General features: G+C 53.9%; 1 protein-coding gene across 2 annotated transcripts; it reads right to left on the minus strand.

Moving 5' to 3' along the window:
• Nucleotides 1-8257: 8257 nt before the first annotated feature.
• Nucleotides 8258-11916, minus strand: MTFP1 (mitochondrial fission process 1). 2 transcript variants are annotated; one of them, XM_055251753.2, is made up of 4 exons: nt 11354-11916; nt 10457-10584; nt 9899-10131; nt 8258-8840 (listed from the first exon to the last, which is right to left on the minus strand). In XM_055251753.2, the coding sequence occupies exons 1-4, from the start codon at nt 11418-11420 to the stop codon at nt 8768-8770; spliced, it is 501 nt and encodes a 166-aa protein (XP_055107728.2). In that variant the 5' UTR covers nt 11421-11916; the 3' UTR covers nt 8258-8767. The 2 variants fall into 2 exon arrangements, with proteins under 2 accessions (XP_055107728.2, XP_063479690.1); XM_063623620.1 differs by lacking the exon at nt 9899-10131 and having other exon boundaries at nt 11354-11913.
• Between the last annotated feature and the right edge of the window lie 351 nt (nt 11917-12267).

The raw sequence follows: 12267 nt of genomic DNA on the forward strand, positions 1-12267 counted from the left end.
TGTCTCCCTAAAATGTATAAAACTAAGCTGTGCCCCAACCATCTTGGGCACATGGCATCAGGGTGAGGCTGTCACAGGTGCGTCCTTAACCTTGGAAAAATAAACTTTCTAAATTGATTGAGACCTGTCTCATACTTTTGGTTCACACTACCTACCCTCTAGGTTAGCAAGAGGGTCAGAAGAATGGTGGTAAACTACAGGCCTTTCCGGGTATGGAGACCCTGACTTGTCAATTTCCATGGTATAAATGTGTCCACCATGGCCTAATTCAAGCTTCCCACATAAAGCGATACACAGTAGCACACGATAATGTGGTCTTTCCACCAAACAGAATAGATGTAAGTAAGCTCCCAAGAGCGTAGATGATAGTAAGGTGTAGTAAAATGATTACGAGGCAACAAGTTTTGGGCATTTACTTTGTTTTTAGTACAATGTATTTAAGTCTAAGTTTATATAATTTGATCTTTTTATATTGTTTATTTATTTTTTTTGAGACAGGGTCTGACTCTGCCGCCCATGCTGGAATACAGTGGCGTGATTACAGCTCACTGCAGCCTCAAACTCCTGGGCATAAGCGATCCTCCCATCTCAGCCTCCTGAGTAGCTGGGACTACAGGCATGCACCACCACATCCAGCTAATTTTTATATTTTTTGTAGAGATGAGGTTTCACCATGTTGCCCAGGCTGGTCTCGAACTCCCGGGCTCAAGCAGATCACCTGCCTCGGCCTCCCAAAGTGTTAGAATCACAGGCATGAGCCACCACACCAGCCTACGTTATTTAATTTTTAATAATGGCTGTGTCTAACAATGAGCTCATAAAATTCCTGAAAAGCTAACAATTGGCTGTAATCCCTACCAGCCAGCTGTGACATGCCACTCACTGGTCTACAGGCAAGAGGATGTGCAAAGTAAACCTCCAGTGGGCCCTCCTCTCTGTCATCCTCAAGAGGCTCAACCTCCGCCCTAGGGGGCTGCTGGGCTTCTCAAACATTAAGGGGCAAAGGCAGGAGTGCTCTGAGCCCAGCCTACCCAAGGCAGCCACAGGTTTGGAGGACAAATGCACTACTTTCCACCCCTCCCCACCCCTGCCTGAGTCCTGCCATGTGTAAGACAGTATCCCCAACAGTGGCCCCTGTTCTGGGGACCTCACGTTCCCAGCCCTTCCTCAGGAAAACCAGAGAGCTAAACTCATTGGTGAACATCTCTTTATTGGAAAATCCTGGTGGGTGTGGGGGCTCCTTAGACTCCAGTGCCTGGACCTGCATCTGGACATGCTTCAAAGCTCTGGGTCCTGAGCCAGCAGTAGTAAAGGAAGACACAGATGCCCATCCCCAGGGCAGATAGCAACACCAAGAGCAGAGTCCCTGTTACCAGTGTCAGTGAGTTGGGAAGACTTCCATATATAAGAGGGAGAGGCTAGGTAGGGCCTGGAGAGGCAAGAAGTGTGCCAGCAGCGGCAGGAAGTGCACCAGCAGGGGAAGAAAGTGCACCAGGAGGGGCAGGAAATACACCAGCAGAGGCAGGAAGTGCACCAGCAGGGGCAGGGAGGAGACTGGATGACAGCCTCCATTACCCAGAACCATGTTGTTCACATGGGAGAGGGTGCAGGGATACCGGCCTCAACTGGTGCCTATGTGACCTCAAGCCTCAGTTTCCCCATCTATAGAATGGGACCTGATTGTGTCTACTGCATGGGATTATTGGGAGGATTATTGGGAGGATTAAACAGAAAATTGGAAGCCCTGGCCCCTCCTTTGGCAGGCAGACAACAAAGGCAGCATTTATTAACAATATCCAGTGGGCAGCAGTTACTGTTCTTCTGGATAAGGAGGCTCAAAGGGGTAAGTGGCTTCCAAGGTCATGAGGTAAGCAAGCTTACAGCCAGATTGCCTGAGGTTTCAGGCTCTGCCCTGGCAGGCCACAAATGGGGGCCCAGGGAGGAGGGGGAGGGGAGAAGGAGGAAGCCAGAGCCTGGTTCTACAGGGACTGCCAAAGACCACTGGATGTGGAGCTCCGGTGTCTCTCACTGTGAAGGGGACCTGGAGAAGAGCCCAGGCTACAGGAGAGGGCTCCCTCACTCGTCTCCAGGCCCCTTAGAGTCAGAAGCTTGACTCAATTCAGAGGACAAGTCAGCCTTCTCTGTCACCTGATTGGAAGCCTTCTCAGAGGCCTGATTGGAAGCCTTCTCTGTCACCTGATGGGAAGCCTTCTCAGAGACCTGATTGGAAGCCTTCTCTGTCACCTGATTGGAAGCCTTCTCTGTCACCTGATTGGAAGCCTTCTCAGGGGCCTGATTGGAATCTGGTAGCCAAAGACATCAAAGACAGTTTTAAGCCACAACACAACATCCCCTCACACCCCCAACATACACAGCTATAAATTTCTGACCTTCTACTATTTGCTTACTGATGCTGAAAGTTGAGAGAATATGAAGCTATTTTTTTCCAAGGAGAGAAAAGATAACATGTTGTTTATACTGTGGTGTGAGTGACTACAAGTCTTCTCTCTCCTCTACGAAACTCTCAGAAGGGTGTATATCAAGGGTTATGTGGGTGGAGATGAAGGGGTCTCCAGATATCTGTTTAATAAAGATCACATGAGAGGCTCAAAAGTGGCAGACCAACCTAATGCTCTCATTTTGCACTTGGGGAAACCAAGGCCCAGAAAGGGAAAGGATTTGCCCAAGGTCCCACACAGTAGGAGCCTCTCCACAGGGTCCAGAAGCCAGGACCCTCCTTGGTTCTGATCAATGGGCACCTCGAGTGGGTCTTTGTGGTCCAGGCCAGTGTCAGTTTCCTCAGAGGTCTTTAGTAGCAAGATGATGTCTTCTATAAGCCTGTTCATGCAAGGCTGTGACTGATTCCCTGGGCCAGCTGCCTCCCTTGCCTCAGAGCTTACCTCCACCCTCCACACCCAAATCAGGGGCCTCCTGCCTGCCAAGGACCTTTGATAGGGTAACTAGGGGGTCAGGCAGGTAACCTCACAACTGTCACACATACTCCCAGGGAGGCATCCAGAAGTTCTTACCTAGAGGTGAGGGATGGAGGTGGTCAGTGCACCAGAGATGGGAGCTAGGGGTGGCATGGACCAGACCTGCATTTAACAAGCAAAGAAACAGAGGCTAACAAAAGGTCAGTGACTTGCCCTTGATGTCACAGCCAGCAAGAGCTGGAGCTGGGATTTGAACCTGGGTCTAGGTCACAGTCCAAAGTCTCCATTCCCAGTATACCTCACACTGCTCACTCTAGGCCAAAGCAGTTGGGCTGGTGGTCCAGCCAAGCATGGGGAACTATTGCAGAAATTCAATCTGAGCTATTTTGAGCCTCAGTTTCCTCACCTCCCGCACAATTAAGTGAGGTCATGTACATCAAATGCCAGTTACAGGGTAGGGCATGCAGTACACCTTTGGTGAACATGACTCACCTGTTTGTGCCCCTGTGGAAGGAACAGGCCTTCTTGGTAGCATCAGATGGGACCTTTAGATTCCAGAGCAGCAGCTTGTGGTGCACCCTGTAACTGCCAAAGATTCCTCAGCTTGGGTCTCTGTTCCTACGGGGTGGCAGAGTGGGGAGGGGGTCATCTGTTTCCACTCACATCAGCAGGAGTACCAGTAAAGCTGAAGGCCTCGAAGGAGAGCTCCAGTCTCTTGGGGACCTCTTGGGGCACAAGTGGGAGCGGATGTTCTTGCTGTTCACCAGGCACCTGGAAGGCCCAGGTTGGAAGGTCAGCAGGGCCAGAACCCTGAACTGGGGTCTGGTCCTAGCCCCAACACCACCATACACCACCATTTGTTGAGAATTCTGCATGCCAAGCACTGAGCTAAGCATCACCCCATTCAATCTACACAGTAGGCTTTGAAGATTCTGGCACTATCCCCATTTCACAGAAGGGCAAACAGAGGCTCCAGAGGTGAAAGGGCCAGTAAAGCGTTCTTGCTCCCCTGGCCTAGAAAGGACTACTCAAGAACGCCCAGGGAGCACCATCTGGGCATCTGTGCCTTCCAGCCCTGGAAGGCTCTCAGCCCCTGTCCCAGCCTCCCCAGAGATATCACCTACTGAATTGTACCCATCCTACCCTATCCTCCTCCTCCAGGTTCAGGACCCATGATTTCTGACAAGGCTGTAGTGTGCAGGGGCCACTTCCATATCCTGGCTGGGGCTGATCACACACTCATCCACATATACCTGTAAAGGCTAATGGGAGCTGCCAACCACATCAAACTCCATGTGGAGCTCAGAGCCCAGGAAAACGGTGCTGGTGTTGGTGTGGTCTGGATCTTCCAGTATGGCCCCACCCTTGGCTGGAATGAAACCAAGAAGAGGAAGACATGAGACCCAGAGATGCTGAAGGGTTTGCCTGAGGCCACACAGCAAGAGGGGAAGCAGGAAAATCTAGGGCCAGGTGGCCTGAAGCGCAGTGCCCTCACACTCTGTTACTGGTCTTCCCTCACTTCCTGATTTCTCCAGGGGTAACCTGGCCCAGAACTGGAGGCACAGAAGTCCCTGAGCTATAAGCCCTTCCTCTTGGGACATCCTTCAGCCCAGCCAATGTCCCCCACCTGTAGGAAGCAAAGAACCAGGCCAAAGTCTCATGCTGAAGTCCAGATCTCCAAACCCAGCCAGAAAGTCAGTGACCAAGGAGGTGGGAGGCAAGATGGGAGCTCTTGGGCTGGCAGGGAAATAAGGGGGGGAATATTGCAACTCTGGCATGTGAGGGGGCCCAGAAAACAAACACTAAAGGCCCATGCCAAGTCCCCCAGGGCAGCCTATGCAGGAGGAAGAACAGGAGGGAAAGGGCCAGGAATTCCAAATTCCAACCCCCAGATGAGCATTTCCAGCCCCGCCCTAGGCTCACATCAAGGGGTGGGCCAGGAGGTCAGCGCCTGGTGCCCCTTTTCTGGAGGGGCAGCCCCCACCCAACCTACCATTCCCTCTTCCTGCAGACCTCCAGGTGGCAGGGCCCTAGACAGGCTTAGGGGCGCCAGGCAGTGCTCATGCCTTGACCACACAGCTGACCCAGTGGCAGGAGGCAGCACTGCAGGGCTGCTCTGAACTGGGTGGTGGTGCATAGACCAGGTCAGCAAATAATTCCACTCTCTTTCCTGAGATCTGGAAGGATACTTGCTCCTTAGGATGGTGGGAAAAGGCAGGAAAGGTATACTCCCAACTTGGGCCCCCACCTCACTGGGTGGTCTTGAAGTCCCTTGCCTTGTCTGGGCCTCAATTTCCTGCTAGGCCTCACTTGAGGTCCCTGTCTTGCTTAAATGCCTATTCTGGCAGGGCTCAGTGGCTCACACCTGTAATCCCAGCACTTTGGAAGGCCGAGGTGGGAGGATCCCTTCAGCCCAGGAGCTGGAGACCCGCCTAGGCAACATAGCGAGATCTAGTCTCTGCAAAAAAAAAAAAAAAAAAAAAAATCAAAAAATTATCCAGGCGCACAGCTGTGGTCCCATCTACTTGGGAGGCTGAGATGGGAGAATCCCTTGAGCCTGAGAGGTGAAGACTACAGTAAGCCATAACTGCACCGCTGCACTCCAGCCTGGGCAACAGAGCAAGACCCTGTCTTAAGGAAAAAAAAAAGCCAATTCTGCTTTGAAGAATGATGTGCTGAGTTGCATCTGGTGGTAGACCAGATGGTAGGGTCTTCCTTTCTGTGAGCCTCAGTGTCTTCATGTGGAATATGGGAATGATGGTTTTATCTCCTCACAGGGCTGTTGAGAATGCAAGAAACAAATGCACGTAAAGGGCACGTGCAAACACACAGATGCTAAATGGCAAATCTGCATCAAATCCTTAGCTACTGAATTCCGCAGCGAAAGAGGGCTCTGCATCTTTGAGAGAAAAACTCACACTCAGAGACGCTGTGACTTGCAAATCAGTATGATCTGATTCTACCCTTCTTTCCAGCCCAGACATCCCAGCTCTTCTCCCCCGAATCTCCCGGGTACTCCCTGGCTCTTGGCAGCCTTGTCCTCATGAGCCTCCAACAGCCCCCTCACCAGTTGGATGAAGCCATAAGCTTTGAATGGGGCAGTGAAGACCTCGTAGCCAGGCATGACAGGGACCGGGGAGGGCAGGCAGGTGCCAAGGCACAGGTGGCAAGCATCCACCTGGGGCTCCTTCCTCACCGCTAGGAGGATGTCTGTCTGATTACATTCCTGCAGGAGGCTGTCTCCTGGGAGTCCAGCCCAGGCTAGCTCAGGCGGAGAACCAGACTCAGCGAGAACATGGCCAGCAGAGGGTGCCCAAAAACCTCCCCCAGCATCCCCCACCTTCAATTAATTCCCTGCATCTCCAGAATGGAGCAGGGAGCGAGGCACAGTGGCTCACGCTTGCAATCCCCGCACTTTGGGAGGCTAAGGTGGGCAGATCACTTGAGGTCAGGAGTTTAAGACCAGACTGGCCAACACGGTGAAACCCCGTCTCTACTAAAAATACAAAAATTAGCTGGACATGGTGGCATGCATCTCTAGTCCCAGCTACTTGGGACGCTGAGGCAGGAGGATTGTTTGAACCCGGGAGGCGGAGGTTGCAGTAAGACAAGTTTGTGCCACTGCACTCCAGCCTGGGTGACAGAGCGAGACTCAGTCTCAAAAAATAATAATAATGGAGCAGGGTAAACTATTGGGAGGTTGTGGAGATGGTGGTGTTTCCCCCTACAGACAGGATGTCCACCGACCTCATCCCTATCAGCCTGGCCTGGGAGTGCCTGAAAGCCCCTTCTGTGAGCACCTACTATGTGCCAGGCATCTGCAAACTTGCACCCCAGTATTTCCTCACAAGGTATCACCAATGGGGCAGTCAAGGGCAGAGGTGGCCCACAGTAAGGCATAGTAAGGGGCAACAACGGAAGGGGCACTGGAGCTGGTTCTGAAGGGTGCTCATAGCTGGCCAAGAGGAAAAGGATTTGCAGCTGAGGAAGTGTGTTGTGCTGAAAGGCATAGAGGCACAGGAGGGCAGGTGATGGGGAGAAGGACAAGGCTGGGCGCTTAGGCCCATGAACACAAAGCCTGCATGTGGCCTGCGCAGCTCCCAGCTTGAGGGAGAGCCTGCAGAGTGGAAAGTGGAGAGTGAGTGAGCAAGGAATTGGTGGCAGATGCCAGGAGATGTCACAGGGATGCAGGTGTGAACGTACCCCGCACGGGGCTGTGACTGCCGGGGGAGAAGATGAGCTGGGAAAATGCTGAGCTGGAGAAGGATGTGAGTGCCAGCTCAGACAGGGAATGGGGGGTGGGGGTTGGGGGCTAGAGGACAAGGTGGGGCTTAAAGCCTTTAAGGGAGCTGGGAGGGAATGACAGGTGACTGGGCAGAAGCCATAGGGGCTTGGGAAGGGGACCTTGCCAGTGTAGGACAATAAGAGTAGCAGAGAAAGGCTCACCCCACATCAGACTCATCCTGTAGCCATGGATACCCCCAGAGCAGCAGAGGCCACCACCCTGGAGCCCCCATACTGTCTTGCTGGCAGCACCCCCACCCAGCCCTGCAGCCCCTTTAAGTCCCAGCCCAGGTGCAGGCGAGTCCCACCAGGGCAGGGTCAGCCTACCTGACTGCACCTGGGCTGCGAGGGATGGGACAGGGTCTTGGTGGGAGCTGATTTGGGGCTTGGGGCAAGGCTGAGAGGGGCCCAGGTCTGCTTCAGCCCTGTGCTCCCACCTCTCTACCTCTCTGAGCTATTGAGGGGGATGGCCCAGGATCAGAGGAATGGCCCCCTTTAGCACCCTGGAGCCCAGCAGCTCAGGGGAAGCCACAAGGAAAACAGGCCATTCCCTGATTCTGAGTGTAAGAAGCCCCCGGTCACTTCCTTCTCTCCAGACTGCCGAGTCCCCTCATGAGGAGGTCTCATGTGACCCTCATATGGGGCTGACACCACCATCTTGGCCACCTTCAGGCTCAGGTGGTATCTGCCCAATAGGCTCCCCTCCCAGAGGGGTCGGTGCTTTAGGAGGCTTGCAAAAAGAGGACAATGCCAGGCTGAGTGCGGTGGCTCATTCCTATAATCCCAGCAGTTTGGGATGCTGAGGTGGGAGGATTGCTTGAGCCCAGGCATTCAAGGCCAGCCTGGGCAACATAGGGAGACCCCCATCTCTATTAAAAGTAAGTAAGTAAAGGGTAATGCCTACCCCAAAGGAGGCTGGCAGCACCAATGTGGGACGCCAGGCACCTGCAGGGAGGCACTAATGGGCGGGGAGACTGCTACCCATCCCTCCTCCCCACCACCACATCCCTGCTCATCCCAAACAGAAATGAAGACATAACAACTTCTTCAGGATTTATTGGGTCAGGGAAGGGCCTGGCCAGAGAATCTGTCCTGAGGTGTCCCTGGTACTGCACTCCTGAGTTTCTCCCTGAGTTGTCTGCCGCTCCTTGTTCAGCCATACCACCATGGGGTGACTTTGTCAAGCACCTGGGGGTCCTGGGTGCCCAGCTTGCCAAGTGATCTCGGGCCTATTCCTTGCCCTCCCTGAGCCTCAATCGCTCATCCTCCATGGGAGGATGTAATTTTCCTGAAAAAGACAGGGCTGGGCGGGTCCACTTCCACTCAGTATCATGGATTCCAGAGAAGCAGACAGGGTTCAGGTCCTGCCCATCTGTGACTCCCTGCAGCCACTGCTTCTGAAGCCTTTGTCTCTAAGCTTCTGTCTGGCTCAAACCCACTCAGGTGCCAGGGTCTTTGGACCCCAGGGAGCCAGGCGTCCACATCCCCTGGCAGGAGTGGGAGGTTGACATGAAGCAGGAGGCCGATGCACAGGCCAGGTACGAGAGTGATCAAGAGGAGCTGGGCTTCCCCACCGATGGGTAGAGCTTGCGCAGGCTGGAGTCCAGGAGGAAATCCACCGACCTGTAAGGAGTGGGAGGGTAGTGAGCAGGTGACCAAGGGTGTTCATGAGGGAATAGAAGGCAGAAGGCCAGGGTTAGGGAAAGGGGCACTTAGATGCAGGATACAAATGCCATCCAGGCAGAGACCCACCCTTATCCTGATCCTCCCACCTTGGGCTACCTGGGGAAGCTAGAATCAAACTCCCAGAATAGAAGCCATCCTCTTCTTTATTCAGGAGGAAACTGAGGCACTGGGTAAAAGACTTGCTCAGGGCCTCAGGGTCAGCTATCTTCTCCTGGAGAAAGACTCCTCCTCTCACTCTTACATTGGTCTGGTTGGGTTGAGCCCATCTCTGGTTCTAAGACCAAGCACGTGACCCAAGCCTGGCCAATCAACAAAGGGAAACTGGCTCATAGGGTGGGCATGTAGTCCAGAATGGACCAGTGACACCCTTCCTTGGGATTTTTGTTGTTACGATTTAAAAGCTTCTGCTGGGGGAGGCTAAGCTGGTGGGATAGAAGTTGGGAGCTGCTAGGGCCATTTCTACTCCCACAAGGAGAAAGCAGGTGAAACCAGCAAGAAGTAGGGTGGGGTGGGGAGAAAGGCACCAAGATGGGGAGACCCAGAGCCCTAATGACATCATTTGGGTACCGAGATCTAGCCATGCCTGAATGCAACACAACCCTGGACTTTTACTCCATTTTATTCAAACATTCAGTTTGAGTTAGGCTTCTGTCACCAATACCTCCCAAAATGCATCCCCTCCAGGGTGTACCTGCTCCTGCTTCCCTCTGGTTGTTTTGTAACACTAGACTTTCTTTCTGGGAATTTACTTCTCCTGTGTCCCATACCCTCAAGGCACCCCTCTTCTTTTATTGCTAAAGTGCCCTCCAGACCATATGACAAGGGTACAGGCTATCCTTTCTACCCCAGGAGCCAAGTGCCAGCCTTGTCCCTGCTATTGTTCCAGCAAAGTAGGCATGCCCCACACTTCACAGAGTCTAGCTCTACCTGGAGACTGGATGATCCACTCTCATCACTGGAGAGTGGATGATCCCTGAGGCCAGGAAGGTACCCACCTGTCAATGGGGTGGATAATGATGGGGATGGTCAACAGCCCAAGCGCAGTGGTGGTCCACTTGCGGACAACCAGGGGCCAGCGGGTGGTAGTGCCCAGGACATAGAGAGAGGCGGCACACACACGGTTGATGGTGAAGCCCGGAATGGCCACAGAGGCCAGAGCCTGCCATACAAAGGTGTCCACCACAGCCACGGTCACCCTGGCGCTGCGGCCTGCTTCAGGGCTGGGCACCTGGTGGGCGCAGAGACATTTAATCCAGTTGGGGAGAGGCAGAAAATCCTGCAACAAGGGGCATGAGGCTAGACTGGGAGGGGCAAGTGGCCAGTGGACTTGTCCACACCTAGGAGTGGGGTACAGTCTGCCACATCCAGGTCGGGGAGTGGGAGTGTGGGGGCAGGGGTACACTGTCCTACAAACAGGACTGTCTATGGACTGCACTAGGCAAGCTTGTAGGGACTGGAGTGTCCCACAGGGACTTTATTACATGCAAGGCTGTGGACTGAACCACACAAGAAGAGAGCTGGGGTCGGGGGTTGGAATATAGGCTAATACTCACCTCTCCAGCCTTCTTGCCTTTGTCAATGGCATCCGCCAGCACGTAGGAGCTGGCCACGCCATAGCTCAGCCACACCACCGCCGCTGGCACAAGAGAGCGGAAAGCCTCGCCCACCTCATTGGCATAGCCTGGGGGAGGGAATATTTAATTCCTAGGCCCATGAACTGTTCCACGAGGGGGCGCTGGAGCAAGCTGGTTCTCATTCTAGCCAGCTAAGCAGTCCCTGGGTGACCTTAGGCAAGTGACTTGACCTCTCTGAGCCTCCCTTTCCGAGATGTAAACTGGTGCCATGATGCCCACCTCGGACTCAGGCCACTGAGGGCGGGCTGAGCATAAAGTCACCGTTACCATTGCTTATTGGTTAGATTTCCTGGTCTTGGTCTCAGGAGTAACTGCACTAATGAGGTGACAGGCACCCAGAGGGGCAGTGATCGAGGGCAGCTCCACTGACCAGACGCTCGCCAAGTGCCAGGCCTTTCTGCGCTTTATCCCATTCCACCCTCGCAACCACCACCCAATGAGAGAGGCCCTCGTGTGTATCTGGTTTGTTTTTTGTTTTGTTTTTGTTTTTTTGCCGAGGAGGAAACTGAGGTTCAGACAGAGCCAGTGCGTGTCAGGACCGAAATGGGAGTGGAGATCCCGACTCCACAGCCAGCCAGAGCGCATGCCAGAGCGGGCAGCCCGCTCACCCCATGGGAGCTTCCGCCCTGGGCGACCCACCAGGGTAGTGTGACCTTGGGCAAGTCCCTAGCCCTGTCTGAGCCCAGTCTCCGGCCCAAAAGCAGAATGAGAACTAAGATCCTCCCGCCCCTTCCAGGCCCCGGGCCGGCGTCTGGCGACCCCTGCTTCTCCAGCCCAGTGGTGGTGGGGTCGCCGCGCCCGTCGTCCCGCTCTCACCCAGGTATCGCACCCACGTGTCCCGGTAGAGATCGCGCTCTGCGCCCCGCGGCTGCGGCTCTGACATGACTCTCCCGCCACGGCCCCGGCCACTGCAGCCGGTACTGGCTGCACTGCAGTCTCCGCCGCCGGCACTCGGGTCTGCCCGGCCGGGACCCGCCGAAAGTCCCGCGCTGAAGGACAGGTCAGGAAATCTCCGCCAGCAGGGAGCGTCTGCAAATTCCCCCGCGCACCGAAGCCCCTCTCCCAGGCTCGGGTTTTACAGACTGGTTTTCGTCACGTTTTCTCTGAGCTGTTGGCGCTAACCGCTCCCAGGACTGAGGGTAGGTTTTAGAGCCAAAGAGACAGGGGATCAAATCGGGGGATGCTACACTGCAAAGCTGGTGACCTCGGGCAAGAGTCTGCTTATCCAGCATCTCTTTATTCATTTATAAAAACGAGGGAGGGACACAGGCTGGGCCCGTTGGCTCACGCCTGTGATCCCAGCACTTTGGGAGGCCGGAGGCGGGAAGATCTTTTGAGCCCAAGGGTTCGAGAACAGCCTGGACAACATAGCGAGACCTCGTCTCTACTAAAAAAAAAAAAAAAAAAAAAAAAAATTAATGTAATAAATAAAATGGGGAACACAATAGTGTCCACTCCCTAGGATGGTTCCGAGGATTAATTATAACAGTCACCATTTATTGAGTTTATTGCCAGTCTAGATGTTCGCTAAAGGACTCTCCATGGCTTACACCTGAAACCCTCCCACCAGCCTGGGACCCCGTTTTACAGGTGAGAAAATGGAGGCACAGAGAAGGTGAGTCATTTTCCCAGAACACACAGCTGCTAAGTGGTGAAGTTGTGATTTGAATCCAAACAGTGTGGATCCAGATCCCGTGCTCTTAATGCGAGCTCTAAATGAGGCTAGAGGA

The sequence above is a fragment of the Symphalangus syndactylus genome, chromosome 18 (genome assembly GCF_028878055.3).
Source record: "Symphalangus syndactylus isolate Jambi chromosome 18, NHGRI_mSymSyn1-v2.1_pri, whole genome shotgun sequence".
Lineage (NCBI taxonomy): Eukaryota > Metazoa > Chordata > Mammalia > Primates > Hylobatidae > Symphalangus > Symphalangus syndactylus.